Source organism: Equus caballus, chromosome 5 (assembly GCF_041296265.1).
Source record: "Equus caballus isolate H_3958 breed thoroughbred chromosome 5, TB-T2T, whole genome shotgun sequence".
Lineage (NCBI taxonomy): Eukaryota > Metazoa > Chordata > Mammalia > Perissodactyla > Equidae > Equus > Equus caballus.
In genome coordinates, this window is record NC_091688.1 from 16,104,025 (window position 1) to 16,127,193 (window position 23,169).

The window sequence follows — 23,169 nt, forward strand, 5'->3', positions numbered from 1 at the left end:
CCATGACTTATTTAGCCATTTTTATGTTGCTGGTTATTTGTAGCTTTTTCCAGCTAGAAGTAGTGCTACAACAAACATCTTTTTACTTAAATCTTATTCAGATCTCTGATTATTTTCTTAGAGTAGAATCCTAGAGTACAACTTCTGGGTCAAAGGATATGGTATTTTATAAATGGTGATTTTACTAATTGTGCTCCCCCAACAGTGATGGGAGAGCTGCGTCTGAGATAGATAGAGAACAAAAGATCAACTTCGTTCTTGCTCTCAAAGGACTTACAGCCTAGCAGGGTAATTCCCTTTTGGAAGGAAGCACGTTCTACTAAGTTTAATCTATAAGGAGAATCCAGGAGACACCATGGGTGAAACAAACGAGGGAAGGCTAATAGGCATGTAAATGATCAGGGAGTGGTGAGGAGGAGGACGGGATTGGTCCCCAGGGGAAGGGATGATGGCCATCTTTGGCTTGACTTGTCATGCTTATCCTTTGGTGAATTTATCATCTCAGGACCCATGGTTCTTTTCCCTCAAAGACTTGCCCTTCTCCTAGGAGAGGGTAAACTGAGGCTGCTCTATCAGATGGTGCTAAGTGAGGGCTCCGCTTACTGTTCTCTTTCCTTCCCTCCAGGCCTGCAGATTGTGTTGAAGTCCATCATGAAGGCCATGGTGCCTCTTCTGCAGATTGGCCTTCTGCTCTTCTTTGCCATCCTGATGTTTGCTATCATTGGCTTGGAGTTCTACAGTGGGAAGTTGCACCGAGCATGCTTCATGAACAATTCAGGTAGGGTCACTATTTTGTCCTCTACTTCTTCCCTTCATCTCCCTTTGGGTGTTTGGGGCAATTTCAGGGCATTTGGAGACTGGTTGGAAAAGTATGTGCTATCCCAAGCCTAGAATTAAAGTCAGAAAATTCCCAGGAAGCAGCCTTTTGAGGCACAACCAGCCTAGACTAAAGATCTCCATTGTACACTGATATTGCAAAGCAAATAACCTCTGAGGTCTGCAGTCAGAGGATTTCAAATAGGATGTCTCAGTTCCCCCGTCCCATGGTAGAAGGCTATCAGAATGCAGGTCAGAAACCATTTGTCTGACGAAATACTGTTCGTACAATGGCCTCTTTGGCCCAGAAGCCATGGAGACCCAGGAATCCAGAGTCTCTGGAGTCAGACTTGCATCCCTCCAGGTCTGTGGAGACGTTTTTCTTCTATGCTCCATCTCATGATCTTCCCCTCTCTCTGCCATGACCCACACATAGTGTAAAGGACTGAGGGAGCTCTGAGCTTGGCTTGGCAGGGGGTCCTGGGAGATGGGTGGGGGTACACAAACCCCAGATTCTTGTCTCTTTGTATCATATGGTTCTTTGCAAGTTGAGTAGAGTACCCTAGGAGGGGTTGAAGAAGCCCAATTAAGTACCATGTTTTTTTATGAAAAGGATCTTCAAAGGGCACCTTCCACCTTAGATTTTTTTTTTTATTTCTGTCTTATTCAAGACCAGGAATTTAGGCCATAAAAACCAGTAGTTAAGACCTAGGGAAGGGACTGTAGTATATAATTGTCCCCAAGGGGCCCAAAAAGAACTCAAGGTTTATCCTGGAGTCTGAAGTTAGAAAATCAGTAAGATTCTGCCTTCACCTCAGACCTTTCTGTGTGATCCAGTCCTGTGAATTCTGTGGTTCTCAGGCAAGGGGAGAGGATGTTACCTGCAGAAAGTGGGCCAAGTGGAGAAGAGGCTCCACTTTCAGAGGAGGTTGGGAAATATGGGCTTGAACACGTGGACTGTGAGCTGTGAGGCGTAGAGAGGCCAGAGCGGAGGGAGACTGAGATGAAGGACAAACCTTTCTGTGGGAAATAGAATTGTGTGCTTGTGGCTTCCTGGGGTCATTTCGAGATCATTCTAAACACCATGTGGTTTATCTTCCACCCTCCAAATGTGTCTGCAGGTATTCTAGAAGGATTTGACCCCCCTCACCCATGTGGCGTGCAGGGCTGCCCAGCTGGTTATGAATGCAGGGACTGGATTGGCCCCAACGATGGGATCACCCAATTTGATAACATCCTTTTTGCTGTGCTGACTGTCTTCCAGTGCATCACCATGGAAGGGTGGACCACCGTGCTGTACAATGTGAGTAGAGCTGGCTGGGGGAGGGAGCAGGAAGGAAGACATGTGGAATGAGCCTTCTGGGATTGTTTGGGCCGGTCAGCCTGGGGAAGAGGAGGGCTGGGGATGTGTGTGTGTGTAGACTCAATCATGGGAAGGCTTTGCAGTTCATATCCTTCCACTGTCTGGCCTCTTGCTAGGTAGAAGCACACTGCTTCTTAATACGGTTAGGAAATTGCATCTCGCGTTGGATGGGTGAATAAACCAAGTTAAATCAGATCACCTCAGCAGTTATAGAGTATGTTCTGCTACAGCTTTGACGTGGTAGTGGGGTTTGGTGAGGGGTACCAAGATGTATCGATTTCTTGGCTGCTGTCTTGAAAGAGCTTACCATCCGTTGGTGTGGGAAGATATTACGGTAGTTCTCAACCTTGGCAGTATGTTAGAATCAGCTGGAGCATTACAAATTTACATCACCTGGGCTCCACTCCAGACAAATTAAATAGGTATAGCTAGGGGTAAAGACCTATCATTTTTAAAGCTTCCTAGCTGATTCTCATATGCAGCCACTGTCAAGAACCATTGCATTACATGCATGTAAGAAACATGCTTAATTGTAAGACTCACTAGGGATGCTTGTTAAAAATTCGGATTCACAGGCCCTTTCTCTGCACGTTTTGATTTTGTGTAGCTGTGAATAGTTGGTGAGCTGTACTTTTTACAAGTGTCCCTGGTGATTCACATGATTGGGCATGTTTGGAAGGTTCTGAGGTGTGCATAAGACAAGGCTGTCTAACTGCCTGTCAGGGATGCTGGGGAATTTTTGCATGGGGACAAGGTTAGACAGGGTGACCACTGAAGTCTCTTCTGCCTCCTGGAGTCTGATTTTAACAATTTATGAAAGGCATGGTGCAGAGTCTGAGTTCTAAATGAGAACTTAGACTAAATGGGGAGATGCATAGGGAGCCTAGGTGGGCAAAGCAATTTGGGCAGGTTGCCTTTGTAAATAGGTGCTTACAAAGGTCTGTACCCTCATATGCATCCAGCCAGCCCACCTCAAGGTAGCTACCTTTGGAATAGTCATCTTTTACCTGCACTCCCACAGCCTGCCTTTATCCTAAGGTGCCCTCTGTTTCCTTTGAGCCTGATTCCATCTGTATAAAACTTATTGGGTGGGGCATGGCGTGGCTTATACAAAGGCCCCTTTAGAAGGAGCTCTGGGTATAATCTACACTGGAGGGAAAGGAAATGCTATGTCTCAGAATGGACTCAGTCAGATTATAACGCCTGGAGAGCCAGGATGTGTGTAAGACCTGTAATACTAGGTGCTTGGTAAATGTCCATTACTAACCTGGATCCATTCCCATATAGCTGGAGCAAGGCAGGATGGAGCTTTGCAGAAAAGAGCCATAGGCTGTTATGCTAAAGCTCTAAAGGGCAGTGAGGAAGTCCCAAGGGCCAGCTTATGCCCAGCAAGCCCAGGGATTATGTGTGACCTAGAAAAACCTTGAGGACACTCTGGGATTCTCACCAGTTGTGAGAGGTGACAGGAAGGAGGGAAGGGAGGCAAGATTGATGCATGCAGTCGCTCCTCATTTGAGATGTGAAGAATGTCTTGAGGCCATGTCACTCAGACTAGCCAGGTGCCTCTGGAAATTACAGCACTGGCCCCACAGTGGCTGGTGTCACTTGTGGGGCTTTGGGAGTGATGTGTTTCAATTACATGTGTAGACTCACCTAAGTGATGTGATAAATGCATTGAAAGCCTGAAAGGGGAAGTGTTGTATTTGAAGATACAGGCGCAATCTGTTGGTCCTCTGGAGCCAAGGCTCAGGTGGTACTGAGACAAGCAAGAGCACAGCTGGAGAATCACTCATCACTAGCATTAGTTCCTTTGTTCATTCATTCATTCATTCATTCTTTCAACACATGTTAAGTGAGCATCTACTGTATGTCAAGCACTGTGCTAGGCATTAGAGAAACAGAGGGAGAAAAAAAGTGCCACGTTCCCTGCTCTCATAGTGCTCTCTTCAAATTCCCTTCTATCTCCAGTTATCTACCCAACATAGGGATGGAGGTCACATGAAGGGACAGTGATCTTGCTCCCCTCCCTAGGTTTGCTCTATCAAGGAAGCAGGGAGGAGAAGAGGTCAAACTGCAGATCCCCTGAAACCTTTCATTGCATGGGCTCCCAGGGCTAGACTCACGCTCCCTCTGACTTCCAGGCCATCAGTCATTGAACTTCAGTTTACTGAAGGCCTCCTATGCTACCCCTGTGGCTGGATCCAGGGTTGAGGGAACTAGTTGAGCTGTAGGGCTGGTTTCCAAAAAGAGGCTGGCTTCTCTTGGGGCAGAATGAACTTAGGTCCACTTAGAAATGACATCACTTTCCAATGCATTGGATCTAAGGGCAGAGCATGGAGCGGGAATCCATAGGCAGAGGTGATAGGCATAGTTAGGTGGATAACTACACCTTGGTACAGGATAAGTTGGATGAAAAAGGCACCCAGTTTTCAGCCAGTGGAAAAGGGTAAAGTCTGGCTCTGTAGGAAGAGAGAGCCAGCAAAGGCTGGGCTTCACTTGAGCAGCGAACTGTTGGGGAGCGAAGCATGACCCAGGCAGAGCTTTCTTACAGGAGCTGGATGCAGATGCTGGAGTTAGGGTTGTCTGCTGACAATGGAGAAGCAGGTTCAGAGTAGTGGACTCTTCATGCTGTTGGACATAGGGCTTGCAGTATATGGTGGAGTCGCATCATTTAAGCTTTAAATTTACCCAAATTCACCCATTCAGCTTGGGTAGGAAAGAAGGACTGGGAGAGGGAGGAAAATAGCGATTTAAATAGTACAGATTAATTCACCTCCCTTTCCTCTGAATGTGCTTATTATGCCCATTGAAAGTGTGAGATTAGAGTTGCCTAGGATCTTGGCTGAAAAATTGAAGATTCTAGTAGCCCGTGTCAACAATACCTGAGTATTTTTCTTTCTTCTCTTAATTTTAACTCAGGGCTTTGTAATGACAAAATTTTACGTATATATTAGAACTGGTTGCACACCGTGGAATTGCCTAAGAACAACTAGTCAACTTAATATTATAAATACATGTATGTATTATGTACGTTTCTGCATATAGAGAAATTGCTCACTGTGCTATTATCACCACCACCACTAATAAGATGCAAATATAGCACTCTTCATTTCCCTTTCTACCACTTATTCTGAGAAGGCCCAATTCATCCAGCTGCTGTATTTCCACACACAGGCCACACTGAAAAGGGGAGCTCCTGTTTCCCCATCCAATGCCTCTTCTGTTCAACAGCAGCAACAAATATGTAAAATTTATTGGCACCAGTTTCACCCAAACCAATTGGAGAACCTTTAGGTTTACACTGCACACAGAAGCTCTCTCAAGCATGGGGACTCAGTTTAACCTTTTAATATGCAACTTAAATACTTCCTTCCTGTTTGCATCCCTTTTCTGCTGAGCAGGCTCTTCCTGAATGCCTCCTGTGACCCGTGTTGTCCGCCATTGATTACTATTAACTTCTTTTGCATGTAGCTTTTCTCATGATTACGTATTATTATAAGTGGGGGAGGGTTCCATTGTCAGGGCATCCTGGAGTCCTGCATGCTCAGTTTAGTCTCTACCCAAACTTCAACTCTGCTTGGTCAAACTCCAACTGTTTTCTTGGCTTCCCTCCCTCTTGTGGTAGAAAGAATGCAAAGCAGTCTATGCTTCTGCTGGCCGCTGTTTCCTGTGTTGACTGTCTCTCCAAAGGTCTCCTCAACTTGCAAACTCTCCCCTATTCTTAGTAGTTTAATTCATTTTCTTTCTCCTAATCTGGATAGGGGTTCTGTCTCCAGTACAATACATTCTCCCTCTGATCAATGTTGTTCACTCTACAGATGTTACTGTGGCTCCAGTGTTAACTTCTACCCTCTTCTCCTGGGCTAGATGTGGCTCTGAGAACTGACTTTCTCCTGATTCTGGTCTGAGTCTTATTTCTCTGTTGTCATTCTGGATTTGTGTTATCTGCTGTTTGTGTTATGAGGACTAATATACAGATTGCAGAAGTTCCCAGTCTCTGTTTGCGATTTCTCGAATCTGTGCTCTGAAAGTTCAGTATTTTTCATCTGAATTTGTGTAGCTTGAGCTATTTCTCTTCTCACTTGATATTGGTAAACTCATGCAGATGTGGAAATTTCTTGGAGGTGTGCTGTTTCTCCAGCTTTGCAGGTGTGAAAATAATGACTGCCTAGGACACTCTGTGTTGCTGTGGTGCAGGAAATTTTTGTAGACTTTACTGGCTTTTGGCAAGAAGAGGCAACTTGTAGTCTGGATGCTTTCTGAGAGTCTTCCTGACTCATCAGAAGTCCTTTGGTCTCCAGCAGTGCCTATGGCCCTTTTTAAAATTGTCTTCTCCCAGCTGCACATCGTTAATTTTTGTTAAATGGTTAACAGCTATCCACTTTTTGCCTCGTTGACATTTTGCTTGTCTGTGTTATGCATAAGCACATTGAAAGAATAACGCCATATCCAAGGGTTGATGAAAAACTGCCATCTCCAGTTTCCTGAAGTTTCTACGATTTGATGGTATCTACAGAGAACGCTTTTGGTTCTGAGTTCCACAAGGGGATATGTCTACTCGTCTTTGCTTCAGTCTTCCCCCACCACCTCCTACACATGCCCTGGGAACAGAACATACTCAAAACTCATTTGACAAATAAGGGACAGGAACCTACCATCATCTTATGGTGGTAGAGCAATCAGTTGTACCAGCTGACCTAGGATGAGGTATATAGTTGGTAAAATCTGTAGACTTCTGTATCCAGGATCAGTCATGCTTTGAATTAGGCTGTTTTTCCCCATATCCCTGTCTGTACTGCCTCTTCCTGTGTCCGTGCAAGAGCCTGGGACCCTGTAATACAGATGACACTTGGAATCTGATACCAGTATCCCTTCACCTGTGACTTGTCTTGTACACAGAGGGGTTGATGAGTGGATCCTCAGGGGACAGAAGTTAGTCTGTCCCCTTTCCCGTGAAGGCTCAGAGGTGAAGTAGGTTGGGAGGAAGATTAAGAATTGAGTTTGGACGTGAATTAAGAATTTGCGATGTTTATTTGCTATAGTGATGTAAGGAGGGAGATGGATAAATGGGTTCAGGGTAGACGCCTAGGCTGGAGATATAAATTTGGGAGTTTTCAGTATATAGATGATATTTAAAGTCTTAAGACTGGATAATCCACCAGGGAAGTAAATATCTAACTATAGGTAGAAAAGAGGTTCCAGAACTGAGTTCCAGTGTTAAGATGTTGGTGAATTGAGTTTCAGCAAAAAGACTGAGAAGGAAGAGTAGGGAGGAAAGATGAAAATCAGGGAGTGTGGTACCCTGGGAGGCCAAGTGAAGAGAGTTCTTCTGGAAAGAGGAAATAGAGGGGATCAGCTGGGTCAAATGCTGCTGATGGGTCACATAAGATGAGGCTGAGAATTAACCATCAGAGGCCAGGAGCAGTCTGAGTGGACTTGGAAGGCTGAAAGCCTGATTACAGAAGGTTTAAGAAAGGGTTGGAAGCAAGGAGACCGTTGTGTTGAGTTTTATTTGAAAGGGAAGCAGAGAAAATGGGACAGGTGGAAGCAGTACCATTCGTTCGCTGATGAGAATGAACCGTTCAGAATAAAAACCATTGCTGATGAAGGTGAGGGAAGACAGTTGGTGGAACAACCTCCTAAAGAAGGTGAGAGGGAATGAGGTCTCAGCCCATCAGAGCACAGGTGGAGGGCCCACCTTGGAGCAGAGCTCTGATGGTTCATCCTAGTCCTAGGAGGGAAGGCTGCAGAGCCTGGGACATGGGTAGACATGGTGATGGAAGCTTGTGGAAATTCTTCTCTGCTTTCATTTTCTCAATGAAATAGGAAGTAAGGTCATCAGTGGAGGAGGAAGGAGGAAAATGTTGTAAGCTTGAGGAGAAGATGTAAAATAGTTTTCTAGGAGAGTGAGGGAGTAAATGGAGCGGGGCCCTGATTGCTGGGCAGCATTCAGGACCCACTTGGGGTTAGTGGTGATGAGGTTGAAGTGGGACCAGTGAACGTGGCGTGTTTTCCTCTGGTTGTATTCGGCCACTGAGGTTCAGGCAGGAAGTAGGTAGAGAGTTGGTTTTTATCAGAGTAGTTTTGCCAGGTGAGTACGAGAAAATGAGAGACGGTCAAGAGAGGGATCTTAGCATAGCAATGGAATTTGAGCTAGGTAGGGAGGAAGGAAGTAGGGGAGAGACTGTGAAGAGAGAGTAAAATAAATGGATTATGGGCCCTTTTTGAAATGTTACTCTTGAATCTGCTGGACAAATTTTGTCTGTGGAATAAGTTGAGAAACCTGTCTCATTGCATAGAGGAAGTAGGAAGTGAATTTTGAAACCAAATGTTCTGATTTCTAATTTGGTGCTCTAACTACCCCCAGTAGAGGGAGAATGAGTGTGTGAATGAGTGAGGTGTGTGTGTGCCATGTGCAGAGTAAGCTGTGACTAGAAGGTTCGGCACACCTCCTGTCCCCTCTAAGGCTTCATGCCTGGGCGCCTGGCCCTGCTTCAGCCCAATTCAGAATGTTGACTTGGGGAACATTTGGGGACTGAAAACCACCAGGCCCGCCCACCTTCCTCACAAGCATTGTACTCTGTAATCTTGTTTTCCTCCGCGGAGTGTCTGTCTAACTCTTTTTTTAAACACATTTACGTTTGCAGCTTCTGCTGCTGCTTCTGGCAGCCTGTTCTCCATGGTAATTACTTGTCCTCTCTCTAAACCCTGCAATGCTTTCCTCCTCCCCACTGCCCGCTGGGCCAGGAGCCCGGGGTCTACAGCGCTCCACTCCCTGGCTCCCTCTGTGGGAAGAAACCAGGGTTTTCTTTCTTTCTCCCTCACACTCACATGTTCCCATCCATAGCTGCCTCCACCCTGAAATTATTCCTACTCTTTCCTATCCATCTTGGTTTCTTAATAATTTGTCAACCAGGGATGCCATTATGTTTGGGGTTTATTCCAAATATACCAAGTCCGCCTCCTGATCAGGTGCCTGAATTTCATGCCGCACACCAGGCCGGTCTCCAGATCTTTTGTCTGTGCGGAGCTGATAGTCTCGCTCTCTCAGTTCCCTTCCTTTCTTTTAGCCCACTCTAATAGACAGTTTAATTTCTGATCTGTGACCAGAGGCCTCGGTGCCTGATGTGTCTCACAGCCTTAGGCTATGATCCCTCTGTTCTAAGGCAACACCAGGCCTTAGGACTAAGGAGCAGAAATTAACTGGGGTGGTGCATTGGTGACTCAGTGGCTGTTTCAGATCCTTTCCACTGGCTCACTCTGGAGCCCAAATCCTTACGGAATCTCAGCCAAATAGGGATGGCGCAGATCCAGTCTCTGGCACACTGGGCAAGCCAGGAGGTCTCTATTCATTTTTTCCTCAATCTATCATTCACTGGAAAAGTATTTATTGAGCACTTTCTTTCAGTAGCCCTCAGAGCGTGATCCACCTTCGAATCACCTGGGGGCAATTCGTAGAACTGCAGATTGCTGGGCCCTGCCTAGATCTAATGAACCAGCAGCTCCAGAGGTGGGAGGAAGGAATCTATTTTTGCAAAGTTCCGCCTGATCGTGAGGCCACACTGAAGTTTTGAGAGCCACTGTTCCACATGACTGTAATTGCTAGGCATGGGGAGGGGGCGGTGGGGTGCAGAGTGGGAGAGAACTGAAGAAAAAGGCTTCATCCTGTCTCCCCTACTAGATGGATTTTCATGAGTCCCTGCTTTATTCAGTATTTGTCTAACATAAAGTGATTGACACACACTGGGCTCTCAGGAAAGTTAATTTACTGACTTGAGACTAGAAGGGGTTATCAGTCATGTGCTTGGGAGCACACACATTTCTGTAACAACAAGGCAAACTGAATATAGAGAATGATTGGGACACAGTGAGCAGAGATCTTTGGGAGGACTAGGAGGGAATAGTTCGTTTACAAGGAGCTTCCTGGGAGCCTGTGTAGGCTCTAGGCCTGCTTTCAGTGAGGGCTGGCGAACTCCAGGGGAGCCAGTGATACTGAATTGCAACCTGTTGGACAGGCTGTTGGACAAAGAAATCAGAGCTGTTGACAATAAACCAGGGGCATCATTTGCCTATTGTGCATTAGATGCTGTTCTACATTTTTACTTTCTTTCAGGCACAGTTCTCAGAAACTGACTTTAAAATTGGGGGTGGGGGGTTGGGAGTGCTAACTTCTCTTGAGGACCCTCTCATTGACCCTTCCTCATTCCATGTCTATGAAAAATAGTCTGCATAGTTTGCCCATCTTTGCCTTCTTCAAGTCTTATGTTTTGCAGTTAGAGCTCAACTTTTTCTCAGTGTTGAAGCTCCAGCTGATGCTTTTCCTGTTGACGTATGCTCAGGCCCTCAATTGCACCTGGTTCTCTCCCAAAGAGAGGGAAGGCGTGAACAAGAGCCTCTTTCCTCCAGGGTGCTAGGTGCCAGGGGGCCGCCCTTTACACTGTGGAGAACTCTCTTTACAGGGACTCCTGAGAATCCCCACTGCCTTCCTACCTCTCCCATGGGCTCCCATTGTTTGTCCATGGGATGAAACAAAGGATTCCCTGTACTCCTGGAGAGGCAGAGTAGTGGCGTTAGTCACAAGAAATAGATTTGATGTTTGACTGGTGAGTTAGCTTTGGTTTATCATCTGCATATGAATGTCTGATATTCTGGGAAATCACAACACTTGCAATAAAATAAAGAAGCCACAGTGATGAGCCCAGCCCCAGAGGACCTGGGATGCCTTCTGATTTTTATCCCCACTAGCTTCCTTCTTCTTGGGAAGCAGCAGCCTGAGGCTGGGCACTTCACCCCCGGGAGCAGGTGGGTCGCAGCAGCCTATGGTGGTCACAGAGGACCAGAACCACTGGCATCTCCGTCCTCTGTGGACGCTTTGCCAGGTGCCTCCCTCCTCTGCCCTCTGGTCTCTCTCTCCTGTCTGCCTTCCCTAGGCCACTGCCCATTGCCCTGGGCTGGGGACTTGTCAGCTGAGATCCTTAGATAGACTTTGGTGACTTCTATTTTAAAATAGATCTTTTGGCTACTGCAATTCCTTGAATCCAAGATGCATACCATTGACTATAAGATCTACTAAAATTTAATAACAGTATTTCAATGGGGGAGAAAACCTACATTCTATAGGTTATGTATTCATATATTCTGAGTTCCAAAACCCTCAACGGTGAAGAAAGGTATGTCTTAGAATTGAGGAAGTAGAAAATTCTGAGAATAAATGGAACTAATTTAAAAAGTCACACATAGTCAGTGTGTTATAGACCAAATTTTCACCCTCAGAGACCACCTGTGGTCGTGCTGGCTTAACTCCTTTTTGGGCAGACCTCGGAGTCAAGCTCTCTTTGGCTTCTCTGCCTTCATTTGAACTTTGGATAATGTGCTATTGATTGGAGAGCTTGTAGTTCTGTGTTAGTCTTTTAAAAAAATTCAGGCCTGAGCTTGTTTGCTCACATAAAGTGATATAAGTGAGCACAGTATTACTTTTCTGTATGATTCAGGCTTTTCTCAATACTGTGAAACTAAAGCAAAATACAGAGAGAAACTGGAAGCCAAAGCTGATTCGAGACTGCCGCAGTCATCTGTAACCCCGACTTCCAATTTTTATCTTCCAAAAAGCAACCTCATTTTTTTGAGTGATTGATGCTATATTAAATACCTGTTTTACATTATAAATATGCTTTTGTTAAATAGATAACATGCTTTTATGCCAAAAGGTGTCCATTTTAATAAGTTTAGGCATTGATGCGCTGATAAAGATCTTGTTTGAAAGAATGGTTTCTGATGCTCCAGGTGGTCTAACAGTGGTTGGGGAACCTGGCCCCACCTTTACCACCTGTGGGACTTGGGTGACTGACTTGACCTCTGTGTCTTATCTGTAAAGTGAGAATAATGGAACCCACCTCATGGAGTGGGAGTGAGAATGAAGTGAGATATCTCGGATCAGGCTGTTGGCATGTGCCTGGCGCCCAGGAAACACTATGGTGTCGTATTATCGTTTAGAACATCATGTGAAAACCACTCACCTAGAGTAGACAAGCAGGGCATCTTCTGCTGCTCACTGTGCAGATCTGCTCCTCTCAGACTCCTCCCTTCCTGTCTCTCAGCCTCATCCCTTTGTTCCTTCCATCTGCATCTTTGACAATTTTGCATCATGTTCTCAGTGATTACTGAGCTCAGTTTCTTCCTCCAAAACTTTGGTGGCCCCTCCTCCACAGAGCCTTCTCTGACTATCCCTGGGAAATTCAAAGAAGAGGAGATCTTTCCTCGGAGCCGTCTCCCCCAGACCTCAATGTCCATAGCATTCATTCAGTGTTTTTCCCAGATTGTCTTATTATTGTCTTATTGTCTTTTAGGTGTCTCTGTCCTTTTTCCTTATCGAAACATCATTCTGTCTTGCAGCATCAACCACAGTTCCCCAGACATGATTACGTATTTGGAAAACATCCACTGAAGGACTGATTTCACAGCGTGGCTCTGTGAACTCACCAAAGGTGGATGGCTTCCAGACTGCCCAGGCCATCGGCATCTGTGGCACAGGTTCTGTGTTCAGATGAGTGAGCGGCTGTCAGGAGGGACATGCTCATCTTGACAGGGGGCTGTCACCACTGTTACTATGGTCTGCTTTCCCTGCTTCACTCCAGCTCAGCTTCCTGCTCCCTTCTCCTGTGACAGGTGGAGAGGAAAACAAAAAAACAACCAGTGAAAAGTAGGGGGATGATAGTTTATTTGAGTGTTTACAGAGAGTTTGTCTGTAATTAGCAGCTTATTTCTGTGACACAGTTGGCCTCCCTGGCTTGGAACCTGGCTCTGAAATGCTCTTAAGGAGACGCATACCTAGGCAATCTGAGAGATGGTTAGGGTTGGAACAGAAGGAAGAAAAAGCATGCCCTTTCTTCTGTGATGAAACGTGTGCAAGAACAGCCCCCAAACAGAAGACCCCCTACACGCACACCGTGATTTTGTTTCTCGAATCACTTTCTGTTGCTGAATCCATCTTTGACTTGGACTTTTTACAAGCTCTGCTCTTTACCTTTGTGAGCACCAGCTTAGGGTTTGATACTTAACGGAAGCACGGCCCCTGCATCCCCTTCTGCCACGAGCCCTGTGATTGCAGGCAAAACACGGCTCTCTTTTTAAGTGTCGAGTCGATGGATAAGTAAATGTGCATTCGTCTCCTCATGAGTAATATGGGGTCAACACCACCTGCTCTTCCTCCCTCGGAAGAGTCTTGTAGCAATTACATCAAAGAAAACATATGAAAGTGCTTTGAAAAATACACTCATCCTTTGCTATGTGAGTGTTCATTTTATAACTCTTTGCTTATGTGAGCTGTGCACTTATAAACTCAGTTTGGCTAAATGAGCAGATTACTTTTTGCTTATTCAAAGAGAGTGTCTGGTGGCTTCAGGGGCATGTAAGGCAAATTCTCCCCTCATTTTCTAGTCCTTGGCATCTGCTTGCTCTCTGTCTCTGTTCTGTGTGCTGGGTGCTCTCATATCCTGTGTTTTTGCTTGGAAATATAGTGTTGTTTATATCATGTACATATTGAAAAACATACCTGTATTTGGTGTGAAAATGACTTCTGAAGGCATTTTAAGTGTTCATACCATTCTTGCTAACTTGCATAACTTCTGAATAGCTGGGGAAATGCTGATGTTGCAGCTGCTGCTGAATTCTAATGTGCTTCAGGACTTCTTACACGTTGTACGTGTCAGGGCAGACCTGACATTTAGCTACAGCAGTGTTTCTGGAAGGGCTGGGGCTGAGCCCTTGACCAAATTTTTACCAGTTTGGCATAATGAGAGAATAATGGCAATATGGTTGTTTTTTCTAGGAAGATTAGCCCTGAGCTAACATCCGCCGACAATCCTCCTCTTTTTACTGAGGAAGATTGGCCCTGAGCTAACATCTGTGCCCATCTTCCTCTACTTTATACATGAGACACCTGCCACATCTTGGCTTGATAAGCAGTGCGTAGGTTCATGCCTGGGATCCGAACTGGCAAACCCCAGGCTGCCAAAGCAGAACGCACGAACTTAAACCCCTGAGCTACTGGGCCGGCCCCCAATATGTTTTTTTTAAATGAAACTAAATTTGCTTAACTTGAAACTGAATTTAAAAATTTTAAATGTTAATGTCCTTGGCAAACCAAAAACGTTAACAACCCTCTTGCAAGCCCACATTCTCTTGTTTTTGTTTTGTGAAAATTCTCTGACGTGTGAAAGCTAAAAATACCTACAGTGATATAGACTTTTATCTATATAATAGATTAATCTATTAATATAATTATGTTGGTATAAATGATTTACTTGTGAATGCACAGTATTGCTATGAGCAGCTTGGTGCTTGAGTTTTCTTTTCCATTCTACTGGCCTTGAGCTTTTTACATTACTTTTAACAAAAATTAAAAGCCGTTTATATGACTTGTCACTGAAGAATGAATATCTTAGAAAACGATTTAGGCTGGTATTGCAAATACCATGAGGAATAAGGTAGTGTTAGACCTTGGACTGTACTGAGAAGACTTGAGTTCAAGGTCACGTTTTGTTGTTCTTGGAATCTCCCCTCCCCCAACCATGGTCTTAGACAAGGCACGTCACCTCAGACTCATTTTCGTCTTCTGTTAAACTGGAACACAGTACTTAGTTCATATTATGATTGTAAGAATCCATTAAGAATCTATGTGTGAAAGTGCTTTTTGCACTGAGATACGCTTTATAAATTTATGATATTAAGATAGTTTAAGGTTATGAACAGTTATGTTAGGAGGATTTCTATTATTGAGCCTCACGATGCAGATTTTACACATATCATCTTTAAATGTGTTTTGACAGATATGGTCAATGGGTTCCCTTGGAAGAGAGGTAAAATATATATTCAAAATATTGTTAGGATCTTTCTCTTTCCTTTGTGCACAAAATATCGTAAATACCATGACCTTTTTCAGTCGTTTCCTTGATGATGTAAAACAAAGGCCCCACTCCCTGAGTAATTTGTATGAAAACAGTAGATTTCTAGATGAAGCAGAAAAGAAAGGGAGTGTAGGAGCTTGAGTCCTTTCCCAGGGGACTCCTCCTTTATCTGAATGGTTGAGGTGTGGCCCCGGCCTGTATTTGTGGGTGTGCCAGTTACAGCTTCTTATTGAATCAGAGAGGCTGCCCTTAATGATTTGGAAGGAAAGGCCAGACCCAAAGGGCAGCAGGCACGTGCACACCCAGGTGATCACACCTCCCTCACCACCAGTCATGTCACATTCAAGTTCCGGGCAGCACGTGTCCCCTCAACTCAGGTGGGGCTGGGCAGTCAGGCAGGCACATCTCTGTCTCAAGCTTCCCTTTGCCCCAGGGTTTCCAGTCAGGGCTCTCTCCCTACCTTCCTCACCTTCCCCAGGTCTCCTCCTTTCCTCTGTCTGTGACAGGTTCCTCTTCCTTAGCAGGTTGCACCAGAGTGGCGTGACATAGCCCCTCAGGGAGCAATCCACCTGAACAAGTTGGGAAGGAATAGCAGAGAGGCACCCATGCTAGCCAAGTCACCAAGATCAATGGGTGGGCATCCGTGGCTCCAGTGCTCCTGGACTACAGATTCCACCGCCTCACTGAGCCAGCCAGTGTTGGTCCATCGTCTAGGACCTCAGTCTACCCAGGGACGTGACCCTTGCCTGCCACCCTGCACTACTCGGAGCAGCTGTGACTGTCAGCATGCCAAGCCTGGGAAAGGTTACCACAGAGAGTAATTGCCCGTATTTAGTCTGTGTGTGCACGTGTGTGTGACAGTGAGAAGGAGGGCGCGTGCCTCTCTTTTGTACCCGAGTTATTTATTGCATTTGTCTTACGACTTCCATTTAGAGCTAAATAAACTGCAAAGTAGGTTATTTAAACTGGATTTCGGGAGCCTTTAGCAACTTGGGAGGTGGGCGATGAGGAGGGAGAAAGACGGGAGAGTGGGCAAAGGAGATTCAGAGAAAGGGGCCAAAAGAAACACATCGTTGTTTCTTCCCTCCCTTCAGTAGGGTGCAGCGTGCGTGTGCTGAAGCTTGTGTCCATCAAGCCCTTTTGCCGGAGGATCTTGAAGAGCTTTCTCAGTCTCAGGCATTTGGAAAGCAGCCTCCTGTGGACATATCTTGATTTCAACTTATAAATAAAAAAACTAAGGCATAGAGTAGCATTGTAGATTGCACAAAGTCTGTATGACCTACCCTCCCTGGAAAGGTACGCTCGCCTCTTGGCCTGCCTGACATGATCACATCTGTCTCCTGTGTGCCCCAGCCTTGTGCGGCCTAACAGAGGGCAGACACTCAAGGGTGAATGTCCATAGTGTGTATTATAGTCACTGGATCCAAATGAGGTTTCAGGAGTCTCATCTCCACGGAGCGGTGTGTCCCCCGGGATGCGTGTGTGTGGGTGCGTACCTACGCTCGAACTCCCTGCAGGCCTGGGTAGCTCTTTGTTCTTTCAAGAGACTCGTGGTCGATCAAAATCACTCCTGAGTTCTCTTTTGTACAGATTTGATAAAGGGTCTTCCTTGAGTACCAGAAGTAGTGTACATAATTCATAACATGAAGCAAGATGAAGAAGAAAGAGCGAGAAAAGATAATAACTGGGGAATTAAAAGTTTTAAGCTTTGTTACAAGCTGGGAGAATGAGTCAGCAGCACATATGTCTTGAGGGAGAGCTTTGCACAAGGCTGGTTTTGGGGTAGGGGCCTTGGTGTCCAAAAAAAGGAGGAAGAAGGATGCCCAGGAGGAGCGAGAAATAGGGGGTGTGGAGGAGATGGGGTGAGGGGCAGGGAGGAAAGGGGCAGATTGTGAGTGGGGGTGAATTCTAGCTCTGCCCTGCCTCCTCCCCTCGCCTCCAGGGAAGGAAATATCCTGGGGCCTTAATCATCTCCCCATCTCTCATTTCTCTCCTGGTTTAATTAAATTCCTGTTCTCATTTGGAAGAGCTTGCATATCCTTTTCTGCTGTGACAACCACTCTCCTTTATGAGACCCACCCTGGCACTCAGAGGAGCTATGACCTCTGTGCGGACCTGGATCCTCTGTGGCTTTTGCCGGTTTCCCATGGCTTCAGTCTGCCACTTTCCCCTTGTACCACCTGGGGTGAAGCCTTTCCTCCCAGCTGTGTATCTTTTTGCCTCTGCCGTTGTGTTACCCTTCCTCTCTTGGGACAAACCATGCTTTGTCAGGATCTCTGAGTGTTAGGTAATGCTGAAAAGAGAGATGAAAGACAGGAGGCACATGGATAATAATACAGCTACCGTTTACCTTATACCAACTGTGTGCCAGGCACCATGCTGGGCACTTTACAGATGTGACCTGTAGTTCTTACAGTAACCTTGAAGTCGACTCTGATCATTCCTCATTTAACAAATGAGACAGTTGAGGCACAGAAAGGTTGAGTGACCTGCCCAAGGTTGTACAGCTATGGAGATGGAAAGCCTGGATTGGAACCTAGCATTGCCCAACTAGAAAAGCCCAGATTCTTTCCACCACTCCCTACTGCTGTCAGAGCAGAATAGGAGAGGAGGTGGTGGATGATTGGGCAATTCAGTTCAACTTAATTTACACAGCAAACATTAGAGGGCCTCCTAATTGCCAGGACCTGTGCAAGGTGTTGGATGGTAAGAGAGATTTTGTTCTTGCCGTTAACGAGAGAAGACAGACTGTGTTCTTATTGATGCCATGATAAAGTCTTATAATCCCTTTCTGCATTGTGGACCGAGTGCTATGGGGGCATGAAGACGATGGCCATATTCTGTGTGAGGTGGTCAGGAAAGGCTTCAAAGAGAAACCACACAGTGACTTGCTTGGCAGAGTGATTGCTTGATAGATTCAAGGAATAGCAGGAAGGCCAAGGGCATTCCAAGAGGACATGGAGGGCTAAGGGATCAGAGAGAGAGTAGGGGCCAGATCACATTGGGCCTCGTTGGATTTTGTTTCATGTTTGATGGGAAGTCTTTGAAGTATTTTGAGCAGATGAGTGATATGATCTGATCTATGTTGAAAGATCACTCTGGCTACTGTGTGGAGAACTGGCTGTGGTGGGACAAGAGTGGAAGTGGTTAGAAGGTGATGGTGGCAAAGTCTGGAATGGTCATACTGGTGATGACAAGAGTGGTCAGATTGGGATATATTTTGAAGGTAGAGCTGGTAGGATTTGCTAATGGATTGAATGTAGAGTGTGAAAGAAAGGCAGGGACCAATGATGGCTCCTCAGTTGCATTAATATATTAATATTGTTGCCATTTACCAAGATGGAAAAGCCTAGAGAAGGAGTAGGTTGATTGGGCAGGGTCGGGAGTTCAGTTGGAAGTATGTTAAATTGAAATGCCTATTTGGTGCCTATGAGCTATCCAAGTTGGAGTTGTCATGATGAGTGAGTGTTTAGATGTATGAGTCTGGAGCTCAGAGAAGAGGGCAGGACAGGAGATACACATTTGAGAAGCATCTATCTATTAATGGTTTTAGAGTCATGGGATTGATTGGCGGATGTCCCATAGGAAGAGGGTATAGATAGAGAAGAGGACCAAGAATTGCTTCCTTTTCCTTTTGTCTGCTCCTCTTCTCCTGTAAAAATTATATTTTCCCTCAAGAGAATGTTGTTTGCAAAGCTTGGTTTTTATTTCTGTAACTGTACTCCTTTTCATTCAAAAAGCATGTATGGAAGACCTACTATGTGCTAGACACTGTGCCAAATGCTGGAATGCTCCCTTTTCCAAATACATGGCTCCTCTCCTAATTCCTTTACTGCTTTCAGAGGCATCTATTGTCTCCCAGCTGGTCTCACTTTGTACATCATTCACCTGTACATCATTATTAATACTTGTTATATCATTCCTTAGTAGACACTATAGCTACCAAATCTTGGAACCATTCTTGATTTCTCTTTTTTTCCTTATACCCCATATTTAACTCATCAGTAATTACTGTTGACTCTGCATTCCGTATTTATCCAGAATCTGCCCTCCAACCTGACTTCCAGCACTATACCCTGGTCCAAGCCACCACATCTCTTGCCTAAGTTGCTGCAGTGTCTCCCTGATTGCATCATTGCTCCTCTTCAGTCTGTGCCCTGGTCAATGTAAGTCAGAGCAGGCCACTCTTGTGGGGAACCCTCCAGTGGCTTCTCCTCTCTTGTTGAGTGAAAGCCAAGGCTCTTGTGGGGATCCACCAGACCCCAGCCGACCTGCTCCCCACCACCTTCTGCTCATCTCCTCACTTACCTGCTCCAGCCACAGTGGTCTTCATGCTTTAGACACATCAAGCATGCACCTACCTCGGAGCCTTGCTGTTGTGCTGTCTTGTTGGAAGTTCTTGCCCAGTTATCAGAGTGGGCTCACTGTTTCCCCTCCTCAAGTCTATACTCCGTGAGTCCTTTCATGACCTCCCTATTTAAAATTGGACTTCCCCCTTCACAGTGCTCTCTATCTCCCTTCCTGCTTTCTTTCTTTCCAGAGTACTTATTGCCATTTACCACAGCATATATTTTACCCATTTATTTTGTCTACAGGCTAGCTCATCTCACTAGAGTATAAGCCTCATGAGGGCAGGAATTTTGTCTCACTCACTGCAGTGAACAGTTGCTGCTCGGATGAATATCTGACACAAGATAAGTTTTTGATAAATATTTGCTGAGTGAATAAGTGATAGACTATGAGTTCATGGTGTGTTTGGGGAGGGGAGATGGTCAATGCACTGTATCTGTTACAGTTACTATTACTCCCTAGCCATTGTACCAGGCCCTCTGGTTACCAGTGGAGTGCATTTGTAAGATGATTGACTTCCATAAAGGACCTAATCTGTGCTCTCAGAACAGCATTCTCATGGGAGAAGCCAGCTGGCCTCCCCAGGGTTGAGCTATTCACCTGGGCGTCCTTAGTATTAGTAGCAAACTGACCATCCCAGGTTTGAGGTTAGATGAATCCACCAAGGGGCTCATTGAGGTCATATTAACAAAAGCAACAGTCATTCATTTGAGGGTCCACAAAATTCATATTTATGCATAGAGATAACTGTGGAGTCTCTGACTGGGAGACAGGGAGGAGATCAGAATTCCCCAGGGAGTCCTCCTGAGGCCTTCATCCAGGCTCAGAGCTGGTGTCACAGCAAACCTCAAACACCGCTGGGTAGCGTTTGAATCTGTGAATGAATTGGAGGTAAGTGAACCTTAAAACCAGGAAGGAAAACCTACTGGCCTTAAGAATTGGAAGACCTCTTGTTTTATCCTTGGGGATATTTAGTGTTGTGGAAAGACCAGGGTGAGGAATCATAGCAAGCACTTATGTAACACATCTTATATGCCAGGCTCTGTTGCCAGCACTTTATAGATATAAATTCACTTAGTTTTCCCAACAACCCTTTGAGATAGGACTGTTCCATCCCTGTTTTACAGTTGAGAAAACCAAGGAGTCCTCCTCTTAACCATTATGCTACAACTGTCAAAATAAGTGTTGATAAAGGGCCATTAAGGAGAATAGAGAAGTTGTTTAATATGCTTATGTGTTATATTTTGATTGTGATATTGTTGTAGGGAGCGGCTGTATGTGAAAACTGACTTTTTTGTGAGGCATGGCTGTGTGAACACTGTAATTAGTATTTCCAAGGTAACCCCCTCCCCCCACACTGTGCCTAGCTGGAAACTTTGCTCATGGCACTTTTTTCGTTTTTTTGTATTTTCTTAAGAGAGAATGTTAAAGTAGGGCTGTCCTTTTGATGAAAGTCCTGGAGTGTTTGGGCCACTTGAAGACTGGTCCAATGCTATTAAGCATTTTTCACCTTTGATCCTCTGTACTAAGGAATTCTTGATTACCCAGGAAGGATTCTTTAGTTATTAGAGGAGCCAGTTTCTTGTCCTGTCCTGTTTTTGCCTCCGCCTGCCTGTCTTTCCGTCTCTGGTGATGTGTGCTGGCTCACCATGGGGTGCCCAGGGAAGGGGGGATCAGGCTGGCAGCAGCCCACCTGTGATCTCTGACCGTAGCTCAGGCAGAGTGACGGTAGAAGCTATGCAGCACTTAGCTGAAATGAAGCTTGGGGACTGCCCTCTGACCCTTCCTCCACTCTTTGCCGTCCCCTGTGGGTGACGGTGCTGGCTAGCTATTCTTATTCTAGAAGCACTGATTTTAAGAGAGGGGCCAGGCTTCTCGTGTTTGCTGGACTCATCCTGATTTGTTGACTCCCATGAGTCGTGCCCAAATGTCCAGCCTTCAAGTCCTGGTGCCTTCTGAGGCCTGTAGCAGGGGAGTACTTCTACCCTGAGCCTGTCTCAGCCTGGGGGCCCACCCATCACCAGAGTGTGCGCCTTTGGGAAACCCTCCCCACTTCTGTTGGCCTTCCTTTTGGGAGGATAATCAGGACCCTCAAACCCCGTCACCTTTTTCCAGATATCGGAGTTCAACACAGCACATAGAACTTCCCACCCTTCTTCCAGGCAGGCTGGACATAATGCTTTTCATGGAGAAGGCAGCTGTGACATCATTTGGGAATAGGAACTGAGGTTGAGTACACTTTCCTTGGGATGAGTCTGGCAAGTGGGAAGAGCTGGAGTGGTTGGGCTTGGCCCCTGGAGGCAGTGGGTACCTTGGGGCCAGTAGCTTCTCCTTGCATAGTGCCAGGCCCTGCACTCATGTAATTAGGCTGTTAATGCCACTTTCTATTGACAAGGGTGAGGCTGCTGCCAAGTCACTTGAGATGAAATTGGGTCACCTGTCACGATTCCTGTGGGACTGAGGTGGAACTGTGCTTACTATACACCTTGCCCTACTTTACCCTCCAGCTGGATCTGATCCCATATCTCAGCTGGAGGGAGGGAAGGAGGGAAGAGAAGAGGCCCCCCAGGGCCACTCTAATCTTCCCCGGGGTGGGGACCTGGCAGGTGGATGCCTCCCTTAACTCAGCACGGAGTTTCTTAAGGGAGGTCAGAGTGAATCTTTTATCCCTTTCTAAGTCCAATTTGTAGAACAAGGGGACGCCGGTGACCCTCGAACCCTCCCAGTGTGGGAGAGATGAGAAGGGCCCCATTTGTCATTCTGGGTGGGCAGGAAAGAAAGGGCAATATTTGTCTTCTCTCAGAAAGCCACGATCTCTGGTTGATAGCTTTCCTCTGTGCATGGAAATAGCAGAGCTGTCCAGAGATGGAGCGAGCGGGGGAGGAAAAGGAGAGAAAAGATGGTGATTTTGAGCGTATGCACGCGTGCTCGTACGTTCATGTGTTTAACGTAGGAGGCAAACAAGGAGGAAACAGAAAGAGGGAAATTAGAACAAGCAGGAAGAATGCTCCGGTGGGGGAGGAGGAGGCATAGCCTGGACAAAAGGAAGGACAAAAGGCTGCCTGAAGAGGGAGGGAAGGAAGCATCTGTAAGGGAAGAGAGAGAAGTCTGGCTGGCGTGAGAAACGGCAGAAAGCAGATAGGGGCTGGGAAGCGGGGTGCGTGCTCCCACTCCAGGTGCGGTGGGTGACACTGCCTTTCCTGTGAGCCGGTGATGCCCAGGCAGCCCTAAAACCTCCAGCCAAAACACATGCAAGAAAAGCATCCCTTTTATTGCGTTTTCTTCATGTATTTGAGATAGGAATAGCAAGCGAAAAAGAAACCCTGGAAAAGAAAAGAGACAGGGAAAAAGAAATCTGTCATGGAGGTATGAAAATTTAATCAACACCCAGTGTTCTTAGCAGTTCTAGAGCAAGTGCAGATCTTATTATCTGTGTGGCTATTTCTGTCACCTCCCAGGGGCCCGCAGAGCAGCCCTACCACTGCCCGGAGTCTGGAAGCCGGCGCCTGGGCCTCTGTTGTGCTGGGCTCTGCCGTTGGGGGAGAAGAGGGTGATCTCCTCTCCTTGGGGAGCTTTTAGAGAACAGAGGTGTCAGGCTTTCCCTTGTAGGTGTTTATGCTGATGGAGATTTTAGCATAGACTCTTATCCTGATGGGCTGCATATAAACTCCAGGTAATTTGAGCATTGGAAACTGAGCCATGTTGCCTTCAGTATCTGGAAATGGATCAGTGTAT

At 46.0% G+C, this 23,169-nt stretch overlaps 1 protein-coding gene across 2 annotated transcripts in view; it reads left to right on the forward strand.

The window, feature by feature from the left end:
• Positions 1–23,169, forward strand: part of CACNA1E (calcium voltage-gated channel subunit alpha1 E) — a 475,091-nt gene that overhangs the window by 268,789 nt on the left and 183,133 nt on the right. For both annotated transcript variants that reach the window (XM_023640670.2, XM_070267841.1), the window contains exons 7-8: positions 626–778; positions 1,938–2,119. In XM_023640670.2, the coding sequence (XP_023496438.1) occupies positions 626–778; positions 1,938–2,119 (335 nt within the window). The remainder of the gene's footprint in view (positions 1–625; positions 779–1,937; positions 2,120–23,169) is intronic.